The sequence below is a fragment of the Choloepus didactylus genome, chromosome 2 (genome assembly GCF_015220235.1).
Source record: "Choloepus didactylus isolate mChoDid1 chromosome 2, mChoDid1.pri, whole genome shotgun sequence".
NCBI lineage: Eukaryota > Metazoa > Chordata > Mammalia > Pilosa > Megalonychidae > Choloepus > Choloepus didactylus.
Genome location: NC_051308.1, coordinates 59,154,993 through 59,179,296, shown reverse-complemented (window position 1 = coordinate 59,179,296; position 24,304 = coordinate 59,154,993). Strand labels below are relative to the sequence as shown.

At 50.5% G+C, this 24,304-nt stretch overlaps 1 protein-coding gene across 1 annotated transcript; it reads right to left on the bottom strand.

The window, feature by feature from the left end:
• Positions 1-1,030: 1,030 nt before the first annotated feature.
• Positions 1,031-23,753, bottom strand: CSRP1 (cysteine and glycine rich protein 1). Its single transcript, XM_037825061.1, has 6 exons — positions 23,598-23,753; positions 13,292-13,404; positions 8,719-8,887; positions 7,663-7,792; positions 2,678-2,771; positions 1,031-2,234 (listed from the first exon to the last, which is right to left on the bottom strand). Exons 2-6 carry the CDS (start codon positions 13,401-13,403, stop codon positions 2,158-2,160), a joined length of 582 nt encoding a protein of 193 aa, XP_037680989.1. The 5' UTR covers position 13,404; positions 23,598-23,753; the 3' UTR covers positions 1,031-2,157.
• Between the last annotated feature and the right edge of the window lie 551 nt (positions 23,754-24,304).

Below are 24,304 nucleotides of genomic sequence, written 5' to 3'. Positions count from 1 at the left end.
CGAGCAGCCAGCAGAGGGCAGCCTATCTCCACTCCGGGCCCCAAACGCACCATCCTGGGCACTCCTGTGGGCACCTCCCGTGGGTGGGCCCCTCCCAGAAAAGCTGGATAAGCCACCTGTGTTTGTAAAGTTGAGGAACCAGCCACGACCCTCTTGAGTATCATCCATCTATCCTCGTTACTGCAAAGACCCTTCCCCAAGCCCCTCCCATGGGCCAGATCCTGTGCGGGAGCTAGAGGGGTTACCAAGATAGAGACCCCAATCCCACTTGGGAGCTCAGGGCCAGTGCCCACCCTGGGCTGGCATTCTCCTCTGAAGTCCTACAGTTCTTTTACCTGCCTCCTTGCACTTACCCATTGCTCTGCATTGTTGATTGAGCTTATACATGTTTATGTCCCCTTCCCAGAGCCTAGGAGTGGCTCTATCCAAGGCCACCGTTGGATTTGGTCATCTGGATGCTAAGCACATGAGGCTTTGTTGTTGTTAAAGCATCTGTTTGTTATTTTGTAAACTCTCGGTGTGGGCACATTTTGAAGTAGAGCTGAAGCATTGGACAGGCATATCCCTAAGATGAAGGACACTGCAACCCCTCAGGCAAGCCCCCTTCCAAAAGATATGGCCTGTGAACTTGGCTGTGTGTGCACTAGGCCCCTCTACCCTACGCCTGCTGAACAGAAGTGAACTTTCTGCATTTGACATGAAATTTCCTCTGGCTGAGTTTCCTTCTCATTCCAGAGCTTTCCATGCAGGCAGTTCTAAGCACAGCTTTGGGGCCTAGCTGAGCCCCAGCTGTGGGAGAGGGAGTAGGGTACAGACAGGACAAGGCTGGGTTGGTCAGGTCACTTCAGGCAGGGGGGTCAATTAGAACAGATACTGAAAAGTAAAAAAGCCTTAGAAAAAGCAGGAGAAAAACCTATCTTGATTTATAATCCACCAGGCCTCCCACTAACATGATTACTTCCATCAAGTTCCCTCCCAGGCCTAGGGGAGTAGCAGTGCTCCCATGGACATAGGATCAGGACACCAGAGCTCTTTTCTGAACAGCTTTATTAACGAGATGAGAAATTAGCTTGCATACAGCCCCTGCCCACAGCCCTTTCAGTCAGCAGCTCCATATAGTGTTGTTCATTCAGTCACCAGGAGCCCAGCCTGGCCTGGCCCCTACTTCCTGCTGCTATGCTTGAGCCTGGAAGGGACAAGAATGATGTGGCCAGGGAAGGGTCCCTGGAGAAGGGTGGAGTAGAAGGGGCAGGAAGGCCCTGAAAAGTGGGCGCCCAGGGGAGGGGCGTCCAGATGAAGACAGGCTGGGACTGCCTCCCGCCACATCCAAGCGTCAGGTGGGCATGGTTAAGAACACAGGGTGAGCTGCCAGCCACAGCCTCAGGACCCAGGGTGAGGGTCAGATCTATATCCTAAGATTTGGGCCACCAAAAATGTGAATGTGTGGTGGAAGCACTTCCCTGTGGGCCTCCCTTCCAATAGGGATCTAGATGCGAGGGAAGTCAGATGTCATCCTGACTTTGGGGTCCTCAGACCATGGGGATGACACTCGTTCCACACAGACTCAAAGGCAAGGGGTCTAGGAAGCAGGTGGCTCCTCTGGCCTCTGACCCTGTATGCACTTCCCTTCCTTCCTCTAGTGACTTCCTGAGCTGGGACTCCCCAGGCCTGGAAAGAGGTTTACCAAGAAGCCCACCCTCTTTCCCACAGAGGAGAATTCAGAGATCCCATAAATCAGTCTTCCCCTGCCCTGTTTTGGTCCTGTTTTCCTCCCCTCTGGGCCTGGGGCTGCTGCTTCTCTGGGCACCAGGATGTGGACTCAGGTGCTTTGGTCAGTTGATGATGGACACTCAGCCTAAGAGGCAAAGAACCGCGGTCTGTGGGGCGGTCTGTGGGCAGAGGGGCCCATTCCCACTTAGACTAAGACACAGTGCACTCTCAAGATGGTGTCAGATCCCTGGCATGGGGTGCCCCTCAGTGGTGCTGGGACCTCAGGCGGACTCCTAAGCCAAAGGGAGCCAGAGGCCGAAGTTCAGGTCATTAGTGATGTGTGGCAGAGAAAGGAAGAAAGAATCCTGGCGATCTCCAAGGCCACTGGGAAGGGAACGGCGATGCAAAGCAATGAAGTGGGCAGGGGTGCAGTGGGCAGTGGCGGCCTCACTCAGAGTGGACCAGGGCCCCAGCTCCTTGCCCGAAGCCAAAGCCCTTAGGTCCGAAGTTTTTAGCATAGCATCCTGCAGAGAGAAGAGAGAGGTAAAGACATGCTCCTTCTCCCCCAGCTGCACCTCCTCAGCCCTCCCAATGAAAATGCCTCACCCTTAGCGCCTGGCCAGGACACTGGAAAAGGGGAGTCCACCAGTGTCCTCTCACCCTCTACAGTACCCCTAGTCCCAACACTGTACTTATTTTCCTGCCACTAAAATTATAGGGGAAGCATTAGGAATTAGGAATCTAGGCTCTAGCCCCATCCCTGCCCCAATTTGCCATATGAACCTGGCCAAGTCATTTTCTCCCTCTGGACCTCAGTTTGCTCCTCTGTAAAATGAAGGGGTCATACTAGATGCTCTGGTATGGATCCAAGGCCAGGAGTTGGTTTACATGTAGCAAGGGTGTAGCTACTTAGCTCCCCTACTTCTCTGGTCCCCCTCATTTCCCCATTGGAAGTGAAACCACCCACCTTTGCAGTATATCTCGCCATCCTTGTCCGCCAGGGTGGTTGACTCAAGACCTTTGCCACATTTGGCACATCGGAAGCAGGACTTATGCCAGGACTGGGTGGGGAAGGAAATCATTAATACTGACTCCAGTGACTAGGGTTCCCCCAGCCCACTCCCCTTGAAATAACCCTGGTGGAAGGGCTCAGGACACTTCTGAAGTCTGCTCAGCTGGTGCTGCTGGGAAGACATGGCCCATGGTGCTGGGCAGTGAAGGGAGCAGATCGGAGACCACATGACACCTCACACTATCTTCAAGGAAGCATTGCAATTGTTGGATGGTTGGTGGCACCAACTGTACCACAAAGGACAGGCACGTTGATGGGATCACCGCCAAGGTAGCTGTTCCTCCATAGGCAGGACCAGATAAGCTTTCTCCAGACCCCATTCTGGATTAGAGGTGCAAGCAAGGGCTTCAGAATTGTCCTGGCACTGCTGCTTACTAGCTGCACAACCTCAGTTTCTTAGCCCCTGCAATTTCCTCATTTGGGAAACCTGCTGATGTGAGGACTGGGTATATGAAGATCAGTGCCTGGCCGTGAAGTAGGCTTTTGTAATTAGGATTCTTCTGGACCAGCCTGGCCTCTGAAATTCTAGAACTGGGCGCTGCATTGCCCAAACCCCAGCACCTCTCAGAGAACAAGGGTGATAGCATCTCCTTCACCAGGTGGTTGTGAGGATTAAATGTTTTCACCAGTGTAAAGTGGTGGCACCAGACCTGGTGCAGAGATGGTCCTGAGTCAGTATTGACTATTATTTTTTCAGAAGGAGAATTAGCTTCCCAGCTACTAAAACATATACTTTACTATGGGTTGGCTTGAAAAACGGGAATTTATTGGCTCATGGTTCCGAGGCTGTGAGAGGTCCAAAATCGAGACATCAGCACGGCAATGCTTTCTCCCTGAAGACTGTGGCATTCTGGCACTGGCTGCCAGTGATCCTTGGTGCTTGACTTTTCTGTCACATGCAATGCACATGGTGATGTCTTCTCCTTTCTCCTCAGGTTTCTGTTGACTTCCAGTTTCCCCCTATAAGCTCTCTTTCTTTCTCTCTCTCTCTCTCTCTCTGAATGTCAATCTGTTTATAAAGAACTCCAGGAATCGGGATTAAAGCCCAGCCTGATTTAGCTGGGCCACACCTTGACTGGAGTAACACCTTCAAGAGGTTCTATTTACTATGGGTCCACACCCACTCCTGGTTGGGACCTGAACATCCTTTTGTGGGGGGAAATGATTCAATCCTTAACAGTCTGCCCTCTGGACCCCTAAAGGTCATGTTCTTCCCACATGCAAAATCCATTAATTCCATCACAACATCCCCAAAGCCTTAAGTCATTTTGGAAATGATGCTAAGTACAAAATCTCAGCAAAATCAGTTAAGAATGTAGTCCAGCCAGAAGCAAAATTCCTTTACATCTGTGGACCTGTAAAACCTAGAAAACAAGTTATCTATTTCCAATATAGAATGGTTGGACAGTCATAAGATAAAAATTCCCATTCCAGAGGAAGAAACTGGAAGGAAAATGGGTCACAGGTCCCAAACAAGTCCGAAACCCAGCAGGGCAAACTCCATTAGATTTCAAGGTCTGAGAGTCATCCGTGGCTTGATTCTTTGTCCTCTGGACCTGATGGAATGACAACCCCACACCTTCCAAGAGCTTGCACAGTGGCCATGCTCTCCCTGAACACTAGGGTGAAGGCCCCACTCTCCAAGCATCAAGATGGCAGCCGGACTCTCTGCATATGCTGGGACACACGCCCCACCCTCTGAGCATCAGGATGGTGGCCAGGTTCTCTGCGAACGCTGGGGCAAGGCCCCACCATCTCCAAGCACTGGGGTGGTGGCATACTTCCTGAATAACAGGGTGTGAGGCCCGGCCCCTCCGTGCACAGGGGCAGACCTGCCCTTTCCACACACATGGGAGGGCCCCTCTCTTGGCCAAAGAGACCTTTTCAGTCCAGAACTTTGCTTCCGTGGTTCTGCCCTTGAAGTCATTCTTCCTTTAATTCGTCTCTTCTCTGTCCCTTTCAGTCCTGGCTAGCACTGGTTCTGTTCACACAAATTTTGCAAAAACCATGTCAGCTTTGCGTGCATTTCAAGCAGGTCTAAACCATCAGACAGGCTTTCCACAGATCCTTCCTGGATAGCTGCATTTCCAATCCTGATTCCCTCTGAAATGGCTGACTAGATTCATGAATCATGCACCAATTCTCTGTAACAAAGGGCTGTTCACCTAAACCCTTGCCCAGAGCAAGGTTCTCTAGGGGCTCGCTTCTCGGAAGCTCAAGGAGGTGCCTGATAGAGCCACTTCTGGACCTAGTCTCAGAGCACACTATCTGGGTAGGCTGAGAATTTTCAAAATCATCTATTTCTGGTTCCTTTGTGCTGAAGAGTTTAATTCTCAGCTTATCCCTTTCCTCTCACATTGTACTGTAAGCTGCAAGGAGAAGCCAGGCTGCACCTTCTACACTTAGCCTGGAAATCTCCTCAGCTAAATATCCAGTTTATTACTTACAAGTTCTACTTTCAATCCAACATCAGGACATAATTTTGCCAAGTTCTCTATCCCTTTATAACAAGGACTGCCTTTCTTCCAATTTCCAGTAACACATTCATCATTTTCTTCTAAGGCCTCATTGGGTACCTGTAATGTCCATATTTCTACCAACATCCTCACAATTCTTCCCTCTTTTACCCACTACCCAATTCCAAAGCCATTTCCACATTTTTAGATATTTGTCATAGCAGCACTCTACCTTCTGGTACCAAAAACTGTTTTAGTTTCCCAGCTGCTAAAACAAATACCATACAATAGGTTGGCCTGAACAACGGGGCTGGCTGCCAGAGATCCTTGGTCTGACTTTTCTGTCTGCCCATGGTGATGTCTTCCCCTTTCCCCTCAGGGTTCCACTGACTTCTGGCTGCTCCCCATAGCTCTCTTCTCTGTCTGACTTTCACTCTGCTTATAAAGGACTCCAGTGATGGATTAAAGCCCAACCTGATTCAGGTGGGCCACACCTTAACTGAAGTAACACCTTCAAGAGGTCCTATAAACAATGGGTCCACACCACAGGACCAGGGGTTGGGACCTGAACCTGCCATCTATGGGGGACAACATGATTCAATCCCCCCAAATCAGTGAAGTACACTGAACTCAGCAAGAGAAGGCCAAGATATGCAGTTTCTCCAGGAGTCACAGAAAGCCTTTTGTGGTTCTAAGAGGGGCCTGGAGTCAAGAGGCTAACAGCCTCCCCGGAAAAAAGCCAGGCACAGGTTTGTAAACTGTGCTGGAATCCAGCACAGACAGTAAAACTTCTCAGCAGCCAGCAACCGTCAGCAGCAGCTGAGCAGGCTACACAGCTGATGTGTAGACAGCTCCACTAAACCTGAGACAAGCAAGATGCAGGCAGCAGGGAGACGGGACAAAACAAGGCCTTTTAAGGGCAAAGAGACTCCCCCAGCACAGCCACCCAGTGCCCGCCCTGGAGAGTGAAAAAGGAAACTGGATTCCCTCAGATATCCTGGCCGCCTAACCTCTGCGCATTTGCTCCAGCCCCGGCGCCTGGAGGAGGGAAGGGGAGGGGCATTGGGGTCCAGAGACCTGAGACGGAGGGGCCCGGATCTCAGACCTTCCATCGGCGCACAGTGCGGCCTCTCAAGCAGCCTCACACACACCCTGCCTCTGTTTCCTCCCCTGTAAAGCAGGGGCTGCTACCCTGAGCTCTCCACCTGGAGAAGGACAGAACCCATCCGACACCACCCACCCCTCAGAACAAGCTCCATTTCTTTGCTCATTCATGCAGCACTTACAAGTACTCCCTGTTCCTCCATATTCCTTTCTTGGCCCAGGCTTCTCCCAACTCTTTCTGTTTGAATGCAAAATTCTCTTGACCCAACTCCTTAGTAGTACAGCCTTAACTTTAACTTATACCTGGTCTAGGTGATGGAAATATTGATTCTTGGGTATTTTTAAATAATTTTCTGCACAGCGAGACAAAAAACACCAACTTAATATTAATAATATCTCCTGTTTTCATATCATTTAATCAGTGGCAAGGATCTTCAATTGAATCTTATTTTGACTTCACAACTCTCCAAAATAGACAATAATAATAATAGTAACTGACCTGTATTGAGCACATACCAGGCACTTTATTAAGCACTATACATATATTATCTTATTTAATCTTTAAAACAAACAACCTTGTATGTCAGGGACTGTCATTTGCTCCACTTGACAGATGTGGGACTGAGGCTTGGGAAGGTTCAGCAATTTGCCAAGGTCACACTGCTGTGATTCTTACTGTGCAGTGGTGGTTGTTGGGCACTGTCAGAGTCTCATGGGGAAAGAGCATGCATGGTAGTTATTCGAAAAAGCCTCCCAGAAGGCTCTGATGGGTCCTGAACCTTGAGAATCTCTGCCCTGAGATACATGGGTGGGTTTTAGGGAATCCAGATCCCATCTAATGGAATGTATGTGGATTTTTGGGTGGCTCTTAACATTCTGGGGATCACAGATGCTTCTGAAAATCTGATGAAGCTATGGATCTTCTTCCCAGAAAGACACATATTCCCACAATACTTTGTATATGATTTTTGGGGGTTTGTGAACCCTCTGAAACCCAAGTACCCTTAGAACTCTGTGATCCCTAACCCTAGAGGCAAAAGTTGATTTTTTGCAAATCCCTATGAATTGCCCATCAGCATCTAGAAATCAACCCCATCAATAACAGTGGTTACAGTTCATGGGTGATTTGGGCTTCTTGGAGACTGGCAGGTACAAGGACAAGACAAGCATGCTACAGGATCAAGGGTTACTCAGGGAGTCTCAGAAGGGAAGGGGTTAGAGTCTCGGGCTCAGGCTGCAAAGTTCTGGAATCCACATTCCAGGAAGGCTTCTCACCAGCCCCTCCCTCCCTCTCCCAACCACGCCTAGCAGCTGCCTTACCTTCCCAGCACCGATCACCTTCTCAGCAGCATAGACGGCCTGGCTGCACCGGGGGCAGCGCTCAGAGCCGCCAGTCTTCTGGGCAAACTTGGATGCATTGGGGTTGGTGGTGGGCCTGTGGCCAGGGGCCCTGCGTGGGGAAGGACATGTGGTGAAATGATTTCCACTGAGAAGTATGGGTGGGGCTGGCACTGCAAGGATATGCCCTCACCTCATGTCAGGGCACAGGGCAGCTCCCCCAGCCAGAGTCACAGAGGCCTCAAAGGTCATCTCCCATTGTACAGATGGACAAACCAAGGCTCAGAACAATGTTAATTCCACTGAAACACTGGGCATCCCTCAGTCACCCAGTCAAAACCCTGGAATAGTTCTGAACACTTTGTTTGCTAAGAATCACCCTCCCCTGTCTCCTGTTTCTGGAGCTGTTCTATATTATCAGATCCTTTCCAGGAGAAATCTGCTGTCAAATTGTACCCACTGGGGCAATGACCTTGGCTGAAAATTGGGTAGCTTCTCTGTCATTTCCGTCCATACCCCCAGAGCCGGGCTGACAGCCAACAGCCAGCATTTACCAGCAGGTCAGAGGTCAGTGGGTGCTGGGGAGACCCCAGTGATCCCCAGTGACACCCTGAGGCATTTCCAAGGCAGCAGAATGACTTCCCCTCAGCAGGGGTGAGATGGCTGTGCTGGGAATGAGCTGGTATGGCAAGGACCCCTGTGCCTGAGCCCGGACTTGGGTTTCCTCATCTATCAAAGGAGGAAACCAGACTAAATAATTCTTGGGGCCCCTCCCAGCTCTGACTCCTATAAAAATATAGGATGCACTCTCCTTGTGGGGAGGAACCTGACCTCTTTTACTTCTCATTGTACACCAGTTCCTCCAATAGGCCTGACCCACAATGTGTGCTCCGTGAATACCTTTTAAATAAATGGCTGTCTGAGTCTTCCACTGCTTAACCTAAAGTGGTTGAAAATGTGCCCAACATGGGGACAGGGGGTAGGGTGAGGGTGGGAAGGGAACTCAAGAAGATGGGCAGGAGAGGATCTTTCACTCACTCCTCCGGCTTGATGCCCAGCGACTCCCCCTTGTCGGTGCTCAGCGTGCCTGCGCCCTGCCCATAGCCATAGCCTTTTGGCCCGTACTTCTTGCCATAGCAGGACTTGCAGTAGATTTCCTCACCGTGCACAGCCACCGTGGTGCTGTCCAGATTCTTCTTGCAGACCACTGTGCAGGAGGAGAGGAGTGCAGTGAGCTGCAGCTGGGTGAACTGCTTGCTCAATGCAAACCCCCTGCAGCTGAAGCTTTCCTGGTACTTTTGCATATATAATGCCTTGATCTTTCAGGAGCAGCCTGGAAGTGAAGGCCTAGATGGCCAATGAGCAGAAGGAAGAAAGGGAAGTCCTGACTCCAGGAACGCTGGCCATCCGCCTCTCCCAGGAGTCTGTGTGTGCCCCCCTCTGTCCACTGCACCTTCACATACACCCCAAGGGTGCAGGGCTCCAGGGTTCAGCCCAGGCTGACCCCAAGTCACAGGAAGCCCACTCAGGTCCTTCACTCTGCCCTTGACAAAGACACCATGCGCCCCAACAGGAGAGGAGAAAAAAGAAAGGAAAAAAGAAGGGCAGGTTTTCCTGCCTCCAGCAATGGAATGGGATCCAGAAAGGACAATCTGTGCATAATGGGGGGGATGGCAGTGAAGTGATGCTTCCAGAAGAAAATCTTTTAATGTGTATTAAAGGCCAGCAAGGGGGGCTTCGAAATAAGGTGCAGAGTGTGTTAACCACAGGAGGATATGGAATTTCTAATCTCTGAAACCACTTTGCCACAGGAAGAAATCAGGTCAGATGCTGGGAAGAATTTCCTTACTCCTGGGGTAAGAAAGATTGGAATGGGACAAGCCAGAAAGCCTGTGGGCCTCATATATTTTCCTGTTTGTCTTAGAGGGGAGCTATGCCCAGTTATCCAGAGTGAGAGCCTGGGGTGGCACAGCGTCAGACTGCCAGGATCAAATCCCAACTCTCTCCCTTTCCACCTGTGACCTTGGGCAAGTTATTTTGCCTTCCTAGTGTACTGTGTACTCATTTGTAAATGCAGATAATAATGCCTACCCCAAAAGGTGGTTGTGAGAAAGAGATCTTACATGTGAAGGGCTTAGCACAATGTCCTACACACAAAAGAGTCATAATAAATGCTGGCTACTCATAATAGTATTATATAAAGTTACTACCACCTGAAGACAAGGCAGAGGGAAGGGACAGGCCCAGAACTCAAGAGATAATATGCTTCCAACCTCAACTACTTCTCTCCAATGACTCAACTTCACTCTTTCTTTGGTGTCATTTCTTTCGGTCTCATTCTGTAATCCTAATGTGGTTCTATAGTATTTCTTAAATATTGGGATTCAGTGTGCCCAATTGGGCTGTATCTTCAAACAGATATCAAGAGACACAACTGGAAAAGCCACACCCTCTTACTTCCCTCTGAAGACTCAGCTCAGCTCCTTGCAACCTGTCATTCTCTTGCCTTTAAAGGGTTCAGCCCTCTGCCAGCTCCTCTCTCCCCTGGAGTCACAGGTTGGAGACTTCAGACTAAATAAGGACCCTCTTGTCGTGCCCTTGAATCACCATCTCATTCCAGAACTCTGGGCAGCCCAAATATGGAACTTCCCACCTCCTCCCCTGAGGCTTGGTTTGGGAAGGAGGGAGAGGGAACAACAGGCTGAGGGCTCCAACATTCCCTTCTAGGGCGGGAAGTAAGGAGTTGGACTGAAATTGCTTCCCGTAAGACCAAATTTGACCTGGGAATTCCTCGACCAGAGGGAAGGCAGAATGTGGAGCCAAGAGAAGCTGGGGGAACAGGTGTCTTTTGACTGATCTCTCCAGCAAGAGACCCAGGAACTTAGCCCAGAGAAGACATCAGAGCCTACGAACTGACACCAGACCTGGTTGTTTTCTGCAGCCCATGGTGCTTTTTGATGAAGCCAAGCGAGTGGGGTGGGGAGGATGAAAATGGAGGGTAAACCTTAGCCATGAGGTCAAAGGGTGTGCAAGGCTTCTGTGGGCGTCACCTGTGCTCCTGGATTCTGGTGAACAGCCCAGGGCCAAGCTGCTGGGTCCAGCTCCATCAGCCACCACCACACGGTTAGGACAAACCAGATCACCATCTGCACAGGGCTGGCTGTTCTTTCCTCCCTGCCCCGGGAGGGAGGTGGTTACAGCTCAGAGATGGGCACAGAGCCTTGCGACAGGCCTCTGGCCACAGAGCTGAGCTCTTCTATCAGCCTCTGAGCCACTGCCTGCTAATGGGAACTGGCTGCTTCAACTGAGACCACAGGGGTGGACTGCATGCCTCTTGGTCCCCACTCCTGGATCAAAGGCCAAGCCCAAGGCATAGGTAGTTCTCCTTGACTCTGTCTAGCATACCATCCTGTCTTCCATGTGCCCATGCTGGGCCCACAGGAAAGGAATGCACGTGACAAGGTGAGGAGAACCCAATGCCAAGCACCTGAATGAGCAGAGGAACTTCCTTTGGGGACTCTCCTGGGCCCAGCCAGCAAGGGGGGTGGCCCTTAAGGCCACCTAGGCCCAGACCCTCCAGCCTCTCCTTGCCTTAGGAAGGGAAGTATCTTGATTCTGTGGGTTATCCTGAATTGAAGCTGGGCACTTATCATTCACTGCACCAAAAAAAAAAGAAGTAACCATCCTTCCTCTCACAAAGTTTTGTCAGAAACCTACTTTAGGCTAGGGGATGTTCAAGGCACTGGGAATAAGCAAGTTGTGGAGCTGTCCACTTACAGCTCTGATATCCAGGAACTAGGCAGGCCCCAAGACCCCCGAGAGAGATGTGAGACTGTCCCTTACGGCTCTTAATTGCATGACATCCCTCTCCCAGCCTGGCTCCCCAGCCTGACTTCCAGCAACTGTTTCTAATTCTCCACACCCGCTCATACCCTGCCCCAGGTCCTGCTCCTTCCTTCTTCCTATGCCACCCCCTGAATTCCTGACTTCCTCCAACCGCCTGACCCACTGCCACTCCCCCAAGCAGAGCTGTAGGCTGAGTCCTCCTCACCACAGCTGGCCTCTTTTAATTTGTGATTAAGCAACATTCTTTAAGAGCAAAGAGAGGGCCCATACATTTCTAGCAGCGTGTACTCTCTTCCTGGCCAGCACCAAGCTATCTCTTATTCCCTCTAAAAAATAAACAGCTTGAAAATTCCTAAGTGGAGTGAATTGCTGATAACAAGATGCCTCTGCAGCCTGGAAGGCAACCAAACTCCACCAAAGCTCATTTACTCCCCATTTATCAGACACGGCCCTCTGGGCTGCCACTCCCGGGCAGCGTGGGGCAGGACAGGGCATTGGGCTCGCTGGTGGGGCTCCCTGCTGCACAGCGCTGGCTGGCTTCCAGCTGCCCCACCCAGCAACTGGCAGGGGTCTGGTCAACAACCAGTGGATGTGGACAGGTGACTCCTGGCCCATCTGGATCCTACTCTGGAACACAAATCACCTGGGAACAGGCTCCACAGACTCTCCCAACTTTGCTAACAGGATAGATAGGACCTCGTTTCCCTCAGGACCCTGTGAGGTCTCCTCTGTGCCACATCGCCTTCCTCATGGGTCCTCAGCACTGTGTGTGTGTGTTTTGGGGGAAGGGTGCCACCATTTGTTGAACATTCACAATGCTTTAAGTGCTTTATTTGTTTTACAGGCCCATTCATTTTAATTCTCACAACTCAGTGAGGTATTATTATCTCCATTGTAGCAATGAAGAACCAAACCAGGAAGAGGTTGAGTAACTTACCTATCATCACACCAAATTAGGAGTCAAACCCTGATCTGGCTGGCTCCAACATGTGGTGCTTAACTAAGACATCCCACTCTTTGCTTGCCCTCAAAGAAGATGCATTTTGTGGAAGTGGCCTCTTCTAACTCAGATCTTTGGATCTGATAACAATAAGCCAAATCATTTAGAAATCTAGGGAGAGGCTTTCCCAAGTCGCCATTTCTGCGAGCTCAGAAAACATCACCTCAGTGCAACTCATCCAAGCTTGTGATTGGAGTTCTTTGCTCTGGGTTATTGGGAGTAGATGTCAAAAAGCCTGTAGCTCCTTCTTCCTCTCACCCCGGGCCGAGTGGGAATAGGATGGGAGAGAAGTGAGTGGGCTGGCCTAAAAGGGGCTGAAGAGGGAAGAGCCTAGATCTCCCAGACCCAGTCTCTCTGTAAGGCTGTGGCCTGTGTTACCTTTTAACAAGGGATTATTTGGGTCCAAAGGCCGCTGAAACTTTGGAATAAAAATGCTTTCCTCTTAAATGAGGGGATTGTGGCAGGGAGAAAAAGAAGAGAGATCTGAGTGGAAAGTTTTCCTAACCAAGTCTTTACAGCTTGGCTTTCAGCCCCTAAATGCCTGCCACCCCCACCAGCTCTGGTCAGTTCATCCCCTTAGAAAGCAGCTTCTGAACGGAACAAAGAGGCTCTTAAGTGTTTCCCTGCCCAGCTGCACTTCAGCCAAATGTCAAGCTGTTTACATCCCATGGGAGCAGTTCCCTGGGGTGTCGACAGGCCCCGCCTGTGGGGCAGGCCCTGGCCCGGTCCCCATGGCAACAGCAGGGCCGGGGGTGCCATACTCACTGCACAGGAAGCAGGATTTATGGAAGCTGTTGCCTTCGCACTGAACCTCTTCGGCAAAATAAACTGTCTTCTGGCACACCCCACATTTCTTGCCTCCTCCCCAGTTTGGCATTCTGAAAAGAGACACAAAAGTAGGAATTAGGAAAAGCAACAGGCAGAGACTGAGAAGGAGAGAAAGGAGGAGGCAGAACACCCATGGGGGCCGCGAGTCCTGACCCAGGACTTCCTCCTGTCTGCTCTCAACAACGTCCTCAAACCTACTCAGGAGTTTCTTCCCGCAGTCCAGTCAATTATTAGAGTTTCAGCCCTGAGCTAGGCGCTCAAAGGATATAAATAAGCATAAGATTCAGACCCTATAAAGGGAGCTGCAGTAGCAATAAAGATGAGCCACCTACCCTTACATGCAACAACGTGGGGAATCGTGCAAAGACGATACGGAGCAAAAGAAGGAGACAAACCAGAGTTCATATAACACGAATCCGTTTGTGTAAAGTTCACAGACAAGCAAAACTAATCCAGAGTGTCCAGGGATGAGCATGTGGGTAGAAAGTTATAAAGAGAAGCAAGGGGATGAAGATCACATTATTAGAAGGAGTTACCACTACGAGAGGGAAGCAAATGTGGTTGGGTGGGGATTGGGGGGGAGGGGGCTGCTAAGGACCTGGCAATGTTTTTTTTAACTTAACTTAGGTGGTCATAACATGGGAGTTCACTTTTAACTTTATAATTATTCTTTAAACTATACACATAGTTATGCACACTCTTTTGTACGTAAGATATAGCTCACACACACACAAAAAAGGTTAGAACCAGGATGCAGGCACACTGGGCACAGTTCTTGGGTTTTAGAGTACATTAGAATCAGGTGGGAGCTTCTGCAAACATTTACCAGCACCACCCCAGACCTGATGAATCAGAACCTCTGAGGATGGGGCACAGGAATCTGCATTTTTGATAAGTACCCAGGTGACCTCAGAGCAGGCAGCCCAGGGCCAACTTTGAGATGCTCTAGGTATTGGTTAAGAGCTGGGGTCCTGATATCAGACAATCCTGATCCTGCCACACCCTGGCTGTGTAACATGGGCAAGGAAGTCAGTCTTTCCAAATCTTGATTTCTGCATCTGTAAAATGGGGATAAAAATATAAGCCACTCCATAGAGTATTTCTGGGGTTAAATTAGATATGGCATGTCAAAGGCAAGGCACAGTACCTGGCATATAGCAAGTGTTAAATAACTATCACGAGCACAGAAATGCAAGACTGCGAGACAGATGCTGCTGCAGCTCAGTACCCGATTAACACAGAAGGTGAATGGAGAACAGAAAAAACCCTTTAGTGGATGGGATCTGCTTCTCTACTTCCAGTTATTCTCTCTCCTTTCAGTTATTCACTCAACAGACATAAAACTGAAGGAAGAAGATGACAGAATTCAAGGAGGGAAAGGGATCCTATACAAGGCACAGCTGATTGTGGCTATCAGGTAGGTGCCGAGGTGTGTAAAGGAGGATGCAGAGTCTAGGAAATGAAGGGGGTGGGAGCCAGGAGGTTTGCTGCCTCAGGAGGTGCACCAGCCAAAGGAGAAAGATCACCGGGATGTGGGTCATGGAAGCACTGCAAAACAAGAATGTGACATCCAAATTCCACCCTCCTAGGAACAGGGCTTGTCATGGCAGCTAGAGTAAAGGACAGAGGGGGGCATGGTCTCCACTGACGCTGGACATGGGGTCCAGATTTTATTCCCTATTGAGTCCCCACACCCAGCACAGCACCTGGAGCGAATAGGTGCACAACAAACATTTGAGGAATGAATGAAGGATGCAGTAACGCTGAAAGCCACAACCAGGGCCACATTCACACACAGAAATGTATCCCTACAGAGCCTGGGTCCTGGCAGAGGTGCTCAGTAGACACATGCAGGCTGATAACCAGAGCTTAAGGTGGGAAAAGTGGTATTGGTGACATTGGCCCACCACTGGTGACAGGGGCTGGAAAATCATGATGACAACAGGGGTCTTCAGTGAGGTTTTGTGGGAGTGGAGGAGACACATTTGCACTCCCTCTGCTCTGTCCTGCCATTTCTAAAAGCTGAATTTCCCCCTGGTCCTGCCACCCCTTCTCTCCCCCCAGTTTCCTGCATTCCCGCTGTACCTACTGTCCCTTCCATGCCAAGGACTCCTATGTATTTCTGGCCCTGACCTATCCTCTGAGCCCAGGCTCATACATCCAATTTTAGGTGAGCTCCTCCACCTGGGTGGCCCTCAGGTACCTCAATTGCAACATGAGCAATCCCAACTTCATTACCTTTTGTCTCAAATTTTTTTTCTTTTTCCCGACTTCTCCATCTTTGCTTGTGTAACCACAACCAAACTCTCCATCACTAAGGAGCCTTATCCCAAACCTTAGAATGATGAGCTCTTCCTCCTCTTTTAGCTGCACCCCACTCTATGCTCCCCTTTAACCACCCACCACCAAAACTGTGTGCCCAGTGTTTTGGATTCTATCAGCACAGGGTTCATTACATTTACTCTCTCCTTTCCATTCCAAATTCTACTTCTCTAATCCCAGCTTAATCACGTCTCACCTTTCACTTAGACAATCAGGGAAGCCCCCTTTGAGAGGATATTGTACTGTACTTGCCTATACCTTGATAACCACCCCAATTTTCAGCCCTGGCATGTGGCTTGAGCCTAACCTAATCAGCTCAGGGATGAGCCATTGAAACAATTTGGGCCGATGAGAAGGAGGAGGGTTCTGGGGGAAAATATCCTGATCTTCTGTCACAGGAGGACACAAGCAGTCTCATGATGCAGCTGACAACAGGGAAGACACAGCTGAGAGACAAAAAGGAACTGAGTCCACGATGACATAATGAAAACACTTAAATGAAGTCAAACCTGAAATTCAATCTCTCCAGCTAAACAACTCTCCAGCTAAACAAACCAACAAATTCCCATCACCGTTTAAGCCAGTTACTTTCCAATGGCCACACCACTTCCAGAATCTCCTTCCTTCATTCATCCCCCACACACTGCCAGATCCCTTTTGTGGAACATTCCCCTGCTCAAACACCATCAATGGCTCCCCACTGCTGAGAATAATCAAACCCTCACCCTGGCATTCAGGATTCTCCATGGTACAATCTCCACTTACTTTTCCTGCACTATCTCCTGTTACTACATCTCATACATTATCAGGGTAAGTGATTTAATTGCTGTGTTCAGCCCAGGACCTGGCACATGGGAAGCAATGTCTGCGTGCAGAGTTGGGGAGGTTGCCATGGCAGGCTGAGCCGAGGTAGAGGGCAAAACCGGAGCCCGCTATCCTTTCCTAGGAGGGAGAGGCACTGAATCTAGATGGATCATTGTCCATTGCATAGGTCCAATTTTCCCTTTCCAGGTTCTGGACCACAGTTCTTCAGCTTGTATACACCACTGACACCCCACAGGTAGGATTCTGCAAACTGATACACGGCCTCTCTCTGCCTTCCTCAGATACCCACGGGGCCTAAGCTCCGCATCCACAGGCCAGTCCCCATTCCCAGCTTCTGATGCTCCAACTGTTCTTTCAGCCCCTTTCTGTCCTGGGGACTCCAGGGACTAGCTTCTCCCATTGAGAAAGGGCTCAGAGCCGCAGAACGATATGATGTGGTAGACAATTTGATGAGAATAGCAACATGTAGCAGGTATTATTGGCCGCCTAGCCATCAACCATGTCCCCCTGATTCCTTGCTATGGAAACCTGATTCTCTTCAGGCAGCCACCCCATCACTGAGTGACTCGGGGTGGTGCCCCCATCCCAACTCCAAGGGCAGAGCCCAAGTCACCTAAGCCAACCACGGTGATTCCATCTCCCTGCCAGGGGCTGGTTCAGGAATGGGCCCGGGAGATGTGAGGGGACCTCTGCTTGGGAAGTTTCTGGGGAAAATGTGCTCCATCATATGGAGTCATACTGGCTCTCTTCTCCTTCTGATGAGGAATTCTGTGACCCTGGAATTCCTGTAGCCAAGGCACCCCAATGACAGGCCACCAGTGACAGAATGCCCACTATGCACCATCCCATTTCATTCCCACCTCCTGGAAATGGAGAATATATGCCCACTTTACAGATCAGGAAAGCAAGGCTCAGAGAGGTTAGGCAACCTGCTTGCAGTCACGCGGCTGGATGAGGCAGAACTGGGATTTGTGTGCAGGTCTCTCCATTTCTGAGTCCGCCCCCAACCCATGCCATCCTGTGCCCACTCAGGGGGGTATACAACACATCAGTGCTGGCTCCCTTTCTAGACCCCTGAAGCAGGAGGGGGCAGACTCCATGTCCCTAGGAGCACCCCTAAGGGAAGAAAGTGTCCCCTAACCACGTGGATGGGAACCAGTTCCAAGCAGTGTTTTTTTCCACACACAAAAGCCCTTCTCCCTCTGGGAGAGGCCCGCAGCTCCATACAGGCCTCCCTTGTTCTCGGTGGCTCACATCCAGCAGGGCCCTAGAGAATCAGGAACATGGGCAGAGAAATGAGTGAAACCCAAGGACCTGCCAGTGGGGGAAATCAGCCCAGGATGCCTCTTGGCTGGGCCACTCCCTAGCCTGGCCATTTGGTTGGGGGTCTCCTCTCAGGAGCCTGGGGAAAAGGACTTTAGTGTCTTGACATGAGAAGTAATGACTGTGTCCACTGCCAGGAAGAGTCTGGGCAGCCCCCTTTGCCACTATGAGGACCCTGCCCTTGGGGACGAGTCTCAGTGGGCAGGAGCCCTGGCCACCTCATTCCCACAGTGGGGAGGGCTTGCTCTTCACTCTACCCTCTCCTTTCTGCTCAGTGGCTTCTTTTCAACAGCCAAATTCAGGCTGTCTGGAGGTTTGCCTTAAAAGGCAACCTGCTTCTCAGAGTTTGCGGTGTGCCTAGAGGGAAGTCCGGCTCCTTCCCAATTGCCTTCCCAGTTCTGGGGGGCAAAGGCCCTACTGGTTATAATAAGAGAAGTTCTCTAGGTTAGATTTCAGGTACAGAGTTCAGTGGTTAGGCTAGTGGGTGCTGGAGTGAGGCAGATCTGGATTCACCCCTTGCTAGATGAATGATCTTGGGCAATATACTGTCCTCTCTGAGCCTCAGTTTCCTTGTCTCTAAAATGGGACCTTACATTGACTCCTAAAATGGATGCTCTGAGGATTAAATGTGAATGTATGCAAATGATGGCACAGTGCCTGACCTACCCTAAGGACTCAATTTTTTATTATAAAGGCATTCCTCTGATTGCCACTAACAGGACTGACCCAGCCAAACCTTAATATCAGCCTGCCAGATGTGGGGCCAGACATCCTTGCTCTCCTATCCAGCCAGTCCACATCTGGAAGGACCAAGGCATCAGAAATAACATGCCAACTAGGGATCAGGAATTCCTGACTTATCTGTCAGCCCAGTGAATGAGTCTGAGACAGGCTACTTGCCCTGCCTTAGGATTTAGCTCCCCCTGGCCACCTGAGGCCACCAGGGGCTGGTGTCTTTAAATTGGGCTCTCCTGTATACTACTCTGGTTGATCAAGAATCATTACTTCCTGCTGTACTCACATTAACCACCTGATGGGTTTGCAATGGGCTCCTTTCAGAGAGCGACATTCCCTTTGGGAACTGTCTGTCCTGTTTCACTCTGTTGACAATCAACAGAGAATAGAGTTTAGATTTTCTGCTGAATGTCTAGAACTATCTGGTCAGCTGTTTACCTGAAATGGCAGGATCCTCCAAGGCTGGCTGGAGCCTAGAAGCCAGGCGTTGGCCTCTTCTGATAAGCACCTAGTTTGATTCTGCTGCCTACCCCTTCCTATCCAGTTATCCCATCGCAAGCTAAGGCGGCAGCTCTTGCAGCAGCAGAGAAAGGAGCAGGCACAGGAAACAGACCCTCATGCTCACCCCAAATCTTGTGAAAGTAAGGCCAAGGTGATGGGTTCAGTGTGATCATGTTTCGAGTTTAAGTAACCATCTCAGAGACATATAACACTTAACTTCCAGCTACCGGTGCCTGAAGGAGAGCCCCCTATCATCAAACATTTGACAAACCATCCCACGTCTTTATTTCTCCAGTGGAAAAAATCCATTTCTCCCATTCCCAAATCTATCATTCCTTAGGGTCACAGAGTGACTTCTGGACACAGGGCTCAGGTCCCCACCCACTCAGCCTGGAAGAGACCTGTCAAGCGTTTGCCTGGTTAGAAATGTGCTGCCCGCATTACTTGAACTGCTTGGTATCTGGCCAGGTAAACAGGAGAGCTGTCATTCTTTCCAACCCCACAGCTCAGCCTCTTCCTCCAAGCCCCCACGTCAGAACAGCCAAGGAGAGAGGAGGAAGGGAGGAGCCATGGGTCAGGACTCAGAGCCCACGTCCTGGAGGCGACACCTGAGAGCCCAGGATATCATGGCAGTGGTAGGGGGCAGGAGGACATCGCCTGGAGAAGCAGAGCTGGCTTGGAAGCCGATATGGAGATAGTGCAAGGTCAGCCTTAGCTTCACATAGCCCATCACACACTTCACTCTTGGGAACGTGGCATATGACACATCTCTGTGAGAAGTGAGCCAGTACCACTGAACTATCATCACCCCATGCTCCAGAGTACCCCAGAACTTGACACTGTCATTATAGCCCAGGTCTCCCTCTCTGTGGCCTGAATTTTCTCTTTTCATGTCCCACGTCCCTTGTGAGCTCACGAGAACAGTGCTACCTCTCTTCCTTTCTCTGCCATGTCTCCTAATGTCTTTAAAGGGCTCCTCACCCCTTGGAGTTCACGAATCTGAAGGTCAACAAAGGCAGAAATGGGAGTTCGATCATTTCTTGTGTTTCAAAACTGTTACAGGAAATCCTGCATTATAATAATGTCTCCCCTGCTAATTAACACATCAAGTTTCTTTGCTTTCACTTGGAATGATGTCAACTTAGAGTGTTAATAGTTGGTTATCCCATGCTGCACATACAAAGGTCCGGATGATTTTTCTTTGATAAATTTTGATAAGTGAAAATAAATGAGTACTTATATCTTATAAACACAGGAAGTTTGCAGCTGACATCTCTGGAATCCCCATCCCACACCACCTGGGAACCGGGGCCTGGTTGCCTGGCTGGGGCTGAGCCCCCGGGACCAGTCACTAACCTTCTGTTTCTTCCTCTGCATCACTGTTGAACCAGACGCTGCCTTCTAGCCCTTGAGAAGCACTGGAAACGCTACAGTCTGGAAATGCTAGCTGCCTCCGTATTTACACACTTTACCATACATGGAAATTACTCAACACCGACGTCAGACAAATTCCTGGGGAGATACGTATACAACCACGTACAACCATGTCGTTACCATATAAATTCCTGAAAACTGGAGACAGCAGGAAGAGGGCAGCGGCTCTGTCAGAACCTGGACCTCCCCTTCACCTCCCTCCCCCGCAGCGCTACTGCCTCCCCCCCCCCCACCCCATCTCAGGCAGACTCTTTTCCAGGCTTTTATTTTTTCTGTTTACCTGTCATGAATTTGTCTGGTGTAAGTATACCCACTGGGATCTGGGACATGACATCCAGGGGTCCCCTGTCCTCCTCCCTGGCCATGCACTGAGTAAAAACCTGGAGGTTGTGAGCTCCAACTCTGACTCATCCATGTTAAAACTGGTAAAGCCATATCTTCCTTAAACAGTTTATAAACTGCTATAAGTCACTTTGTAAAGCTAATGTGTTTCACAAATGGAAGCTATTTCCTTTGTAGGTTGATCTGGAAAAAGGAACCATAGAGGGGCAAAGAAAAATAGTAACATAGTGGCTGAGTGTGGGTTTGGGAAGCAGACTCCCTCTATTTGAATAGCAGCTCCACAAATGACCAGTTGCAAGCCTGGATAATTTACTTAATACCTTGGAACCTTAGTTTCTTCATTTGTGAAATGGGAAGCACAGTACCTACCTCATAGACTGACCAAGACAATACAGGTAAAGCCTTTAGCACTGTGCCTGGCACACCACAAGTGCTAATATCTGCTTACTGTTGTCTCAATTAAAGGTCAATTCGGAGGCTCATTATATAGTTTTGTGTCTCTTTAGATATTTGCTGATACTTCTGAGTAATGGCAAATGGTTGAGTTGGAGGAAAGGTCCCTTTATTCTCCCTAGCAAGCACCTACTTGAACCTCAAAATGTTTGATGATTGTCTTTTTGCAAGTCCTTCAGCAAGCCAGATTTTCACAAGAAGTTGGGCTTACATAAACATTTAAACTTTAGCAGCCTACTAAAAAAGCCTTCACAATCCCCTCCAGGAGATCCACAGTGAATTAAAAACTAGGCTTTTCTGTCCTTGCCTGGTCCTCAATACCACTTGCATGAAAAAACTGGCTAGTAACTATTTGCAAGGTTTCAGTAAAGACTGATGAGTGCCCACCAGGGCAATTCAGCTAAAAGCCCATTTCTATCCAATTCATTCATCAAATATTTGCTGGTCACCAACCACCTGTCAAACACTATATGCCCAGGCTGCAACACTGGTCCCTTACTCACTGGCTCCAGAGACAGATATCTGCAATTTAAAAAGAAAACACCTGGGCCTGTAAGGAAGGTGCTAGGAGACCAAAGGCAAAGAGGCCATGGCACTCCTGTTTTTCACATTTTATCAGCAGCCCAAATGGAGAGCTGGTGAGCTGGTGCTCTGCGGTTTCTGCCCTACCATATCCCCTATCCTTGACATCTCAAGCCTTGCAGACAGTTCTCTTTTTCCCCCTCCTCTGACCCATACCACACCCTCTGTGGAATAAACTTCCTTCTTGTCTGACTGCTGTTCACCTTGGATATCCTCTCCAAGGCAAAGGGAGACTGAGCAAGCAGCAAGGCTGGATTCAGGCAACCATGGGTCCAAATGCTGAATGAATGAGAGCTGATGCAGGCTGAGGACAGTCTCTCTCTCAGCACCCCACAGGGCCCACTGGCAGTCCTGGCCTCCTGAGCCTGAACTTGGCTGGAGATTCAGGAAGCAGCTGCTGAACAAGAGCAGGAGAAGGAAGTTCAGTATTTCCTTTCTCCAGATCCCACCCTCAGCCTCTGACAGGGAGGATTAGGGATGGATGGAGGATGGAGGAGGAAGATAGTAATTGAGGACTATTGTGTTTGAAGCTCTTGGTAATACATTCCCAAAGTACCATCCCTGAAAGAAACTGAGGCACTGAGAGGTTAAATAACTCATCCAAGGTCACCTGCCTAGTAAAAGGCAAATCCAAAAGTCAAACCTCCACCTGTCTGCCTTCCAGTTTCTCATCAGGATTCCAAGTTGCCTCTTCATGATATAATTTCATGAAGCACCCAGGGAATCACCTCAGTGTCACCTGACCAGATCCCAAGGCAGAGATGTCTCCTCAGGATGAAGAGTGCTACCCATTCATTCACACTGCAAGGGCAGGTGGGGGGTGACTGGGGCCCAGGGCTCTGGGGAAGAACCAAAACCCACACTGTTGCTCCCAGCACAGATCCAGGTTCTGAACATAACAGCACAAGGGCCAGGAAGGTGCAGAATATTCTTGGGCCTGTTAGAGGAAATAAAATACCTGCCTCAGGGTCCCTTGTTGGGTAAGATATCGCAACATGCAGCAAAAGTGCTCAGTAACCGCCCCTTCTTTTGGTTCCCCCAGCTTTCAAAGACTGAGGCCACAAAACACTCACTGTGGGGTTTTTTAGGCTTCAGTAATTGTCCCCATCTATCACCAAGACTTGGAGTGGGGGCAGGGGAAATGTTGCAGCTCTCCCCTCCCTCTAGTTCTTTCAGAATAACTCACACCTGCACTCAAGGACACAGGTCGTCGTCCCAACCCTCGTTCCCCACCCCCCGTCCTCCCCCAGGCTCGACCAACGAAGACAGATGTTTCCCCCACCCCGGCCGCGGGCTTTCTCTCTCTGAGCAGGAGGGTGAGAGTGGCACGAATGCCCTCATCCCCCTGTCATACAATGACCGTCAGTGGCGCGCAAAATCGCCAATTGTTCTGCCGCGGGACCTGGGGAGAGCTGGGCCACGCGGGGTCAGGAGCACGCGGGAGCCCTTCGTGCCCGGGAAACCCCGGCATGGGGAGGGACCCGGCGCCTCCTAACAACAGAAGCTCCGCGGGTCTAACAGCGGCCCCTTCCCACGACTCCTCGGCACGCGCCGGCCTCCCCGGCCCAAGCCCCCTTTCCTCACAACTTTCCCCGCATCCGCCGGCACCGCGGCGGGGCAGGAAAAATTAGGGGGCGCTCTGTGCGAGCCCGGACGCAGGCAGAGCCGTGCCTCGCTCCGGCCGGGGTGGCTGCAGCCCGAGGGGCCCGACCCGGGGCTCACTCACCTGGCGGCTGGCTCGGGCGGCGCGCGGGCGGGCAGCGCTCTCGGGCAGCGGCGGCTGGGTGCGCCCGGCCTCGGCGCCGTTTTGTTCCGCTCCGGGAAGGCGGGCCCCGCGCCACGCCAACCAGCGTGCTTTGCACACTGCACCACTCCTGGGCTGATGTCATGGCGCGAAGCCCCGCGGCGCTGCCCCCACCCCCGCCCCCGGACCCCAAACCAGGAGCAACCCGGACGGCGAGGGCGGGGGCAAAAGAGGCCGACTCCCGGCGCGCTCCGCGCTGCGGAGTTGCGGTCCCACTGTGCGCCCCTTCGCCGGGGCAGAAAAGTCTTGCACGTGTTAGGGACCTCTCGGGGTTTTCTGTCAGCCGAAAGAGAAAGCGGAGAGGTGAGCTAAGAGAGCAGACCCTTGTTAAACTTGGGGAAAGAGGGGACTTCAAATTTGCATGTCCTAGTTGCAAGGTGTAAGGGACCTATATTGGGTGCCTGGGTAAGATAAGACCTGAACCCTTCCGGTTACTAACTGGGGCCTTGAGCAAGCAAGACACTTAACCTCTCTGGGCCTCAGGTTCCTCCTCTGTGAAAGGGGTATACTCCCCAGGGATGTTGTCGGCATAAAAATAAGATCACATACAACCCACAAACCTTCAGCAGTGGCCCAGCATGTCATAGGCACACAACAAATGTTAACTCTCTCCTACAACAGCTCTTTTT

What these genes read in the sequence shown, in the direction of transcription:
- CSRP1 (XM_037825061.1), bottom strand. Translation starts at nt 13,403, where the DNA reads ATGCCAAACTGGGGAGGAGGCAAGAAATGTGGGGTGTGCCAGAAGACA. An exon ending in AGGTGATCGGTGCTGGGAAG is followed by an intron (nt 2,772 to 7,662) that starts GTAAGGCAGCTG and finishes TTCCCCACCCAG; the next exon opens with TCCTGGCATAAGTCCTGCTT. An exon ending in TGGCGAGATATACTGCAAAG is followed by an intron (nt 2,235 to 2,677) that starts GTGGGTGGTTTC and finishes TTCTCTCTGCAG; the next exon opens with GATGCTATGCTAAAAACTTC.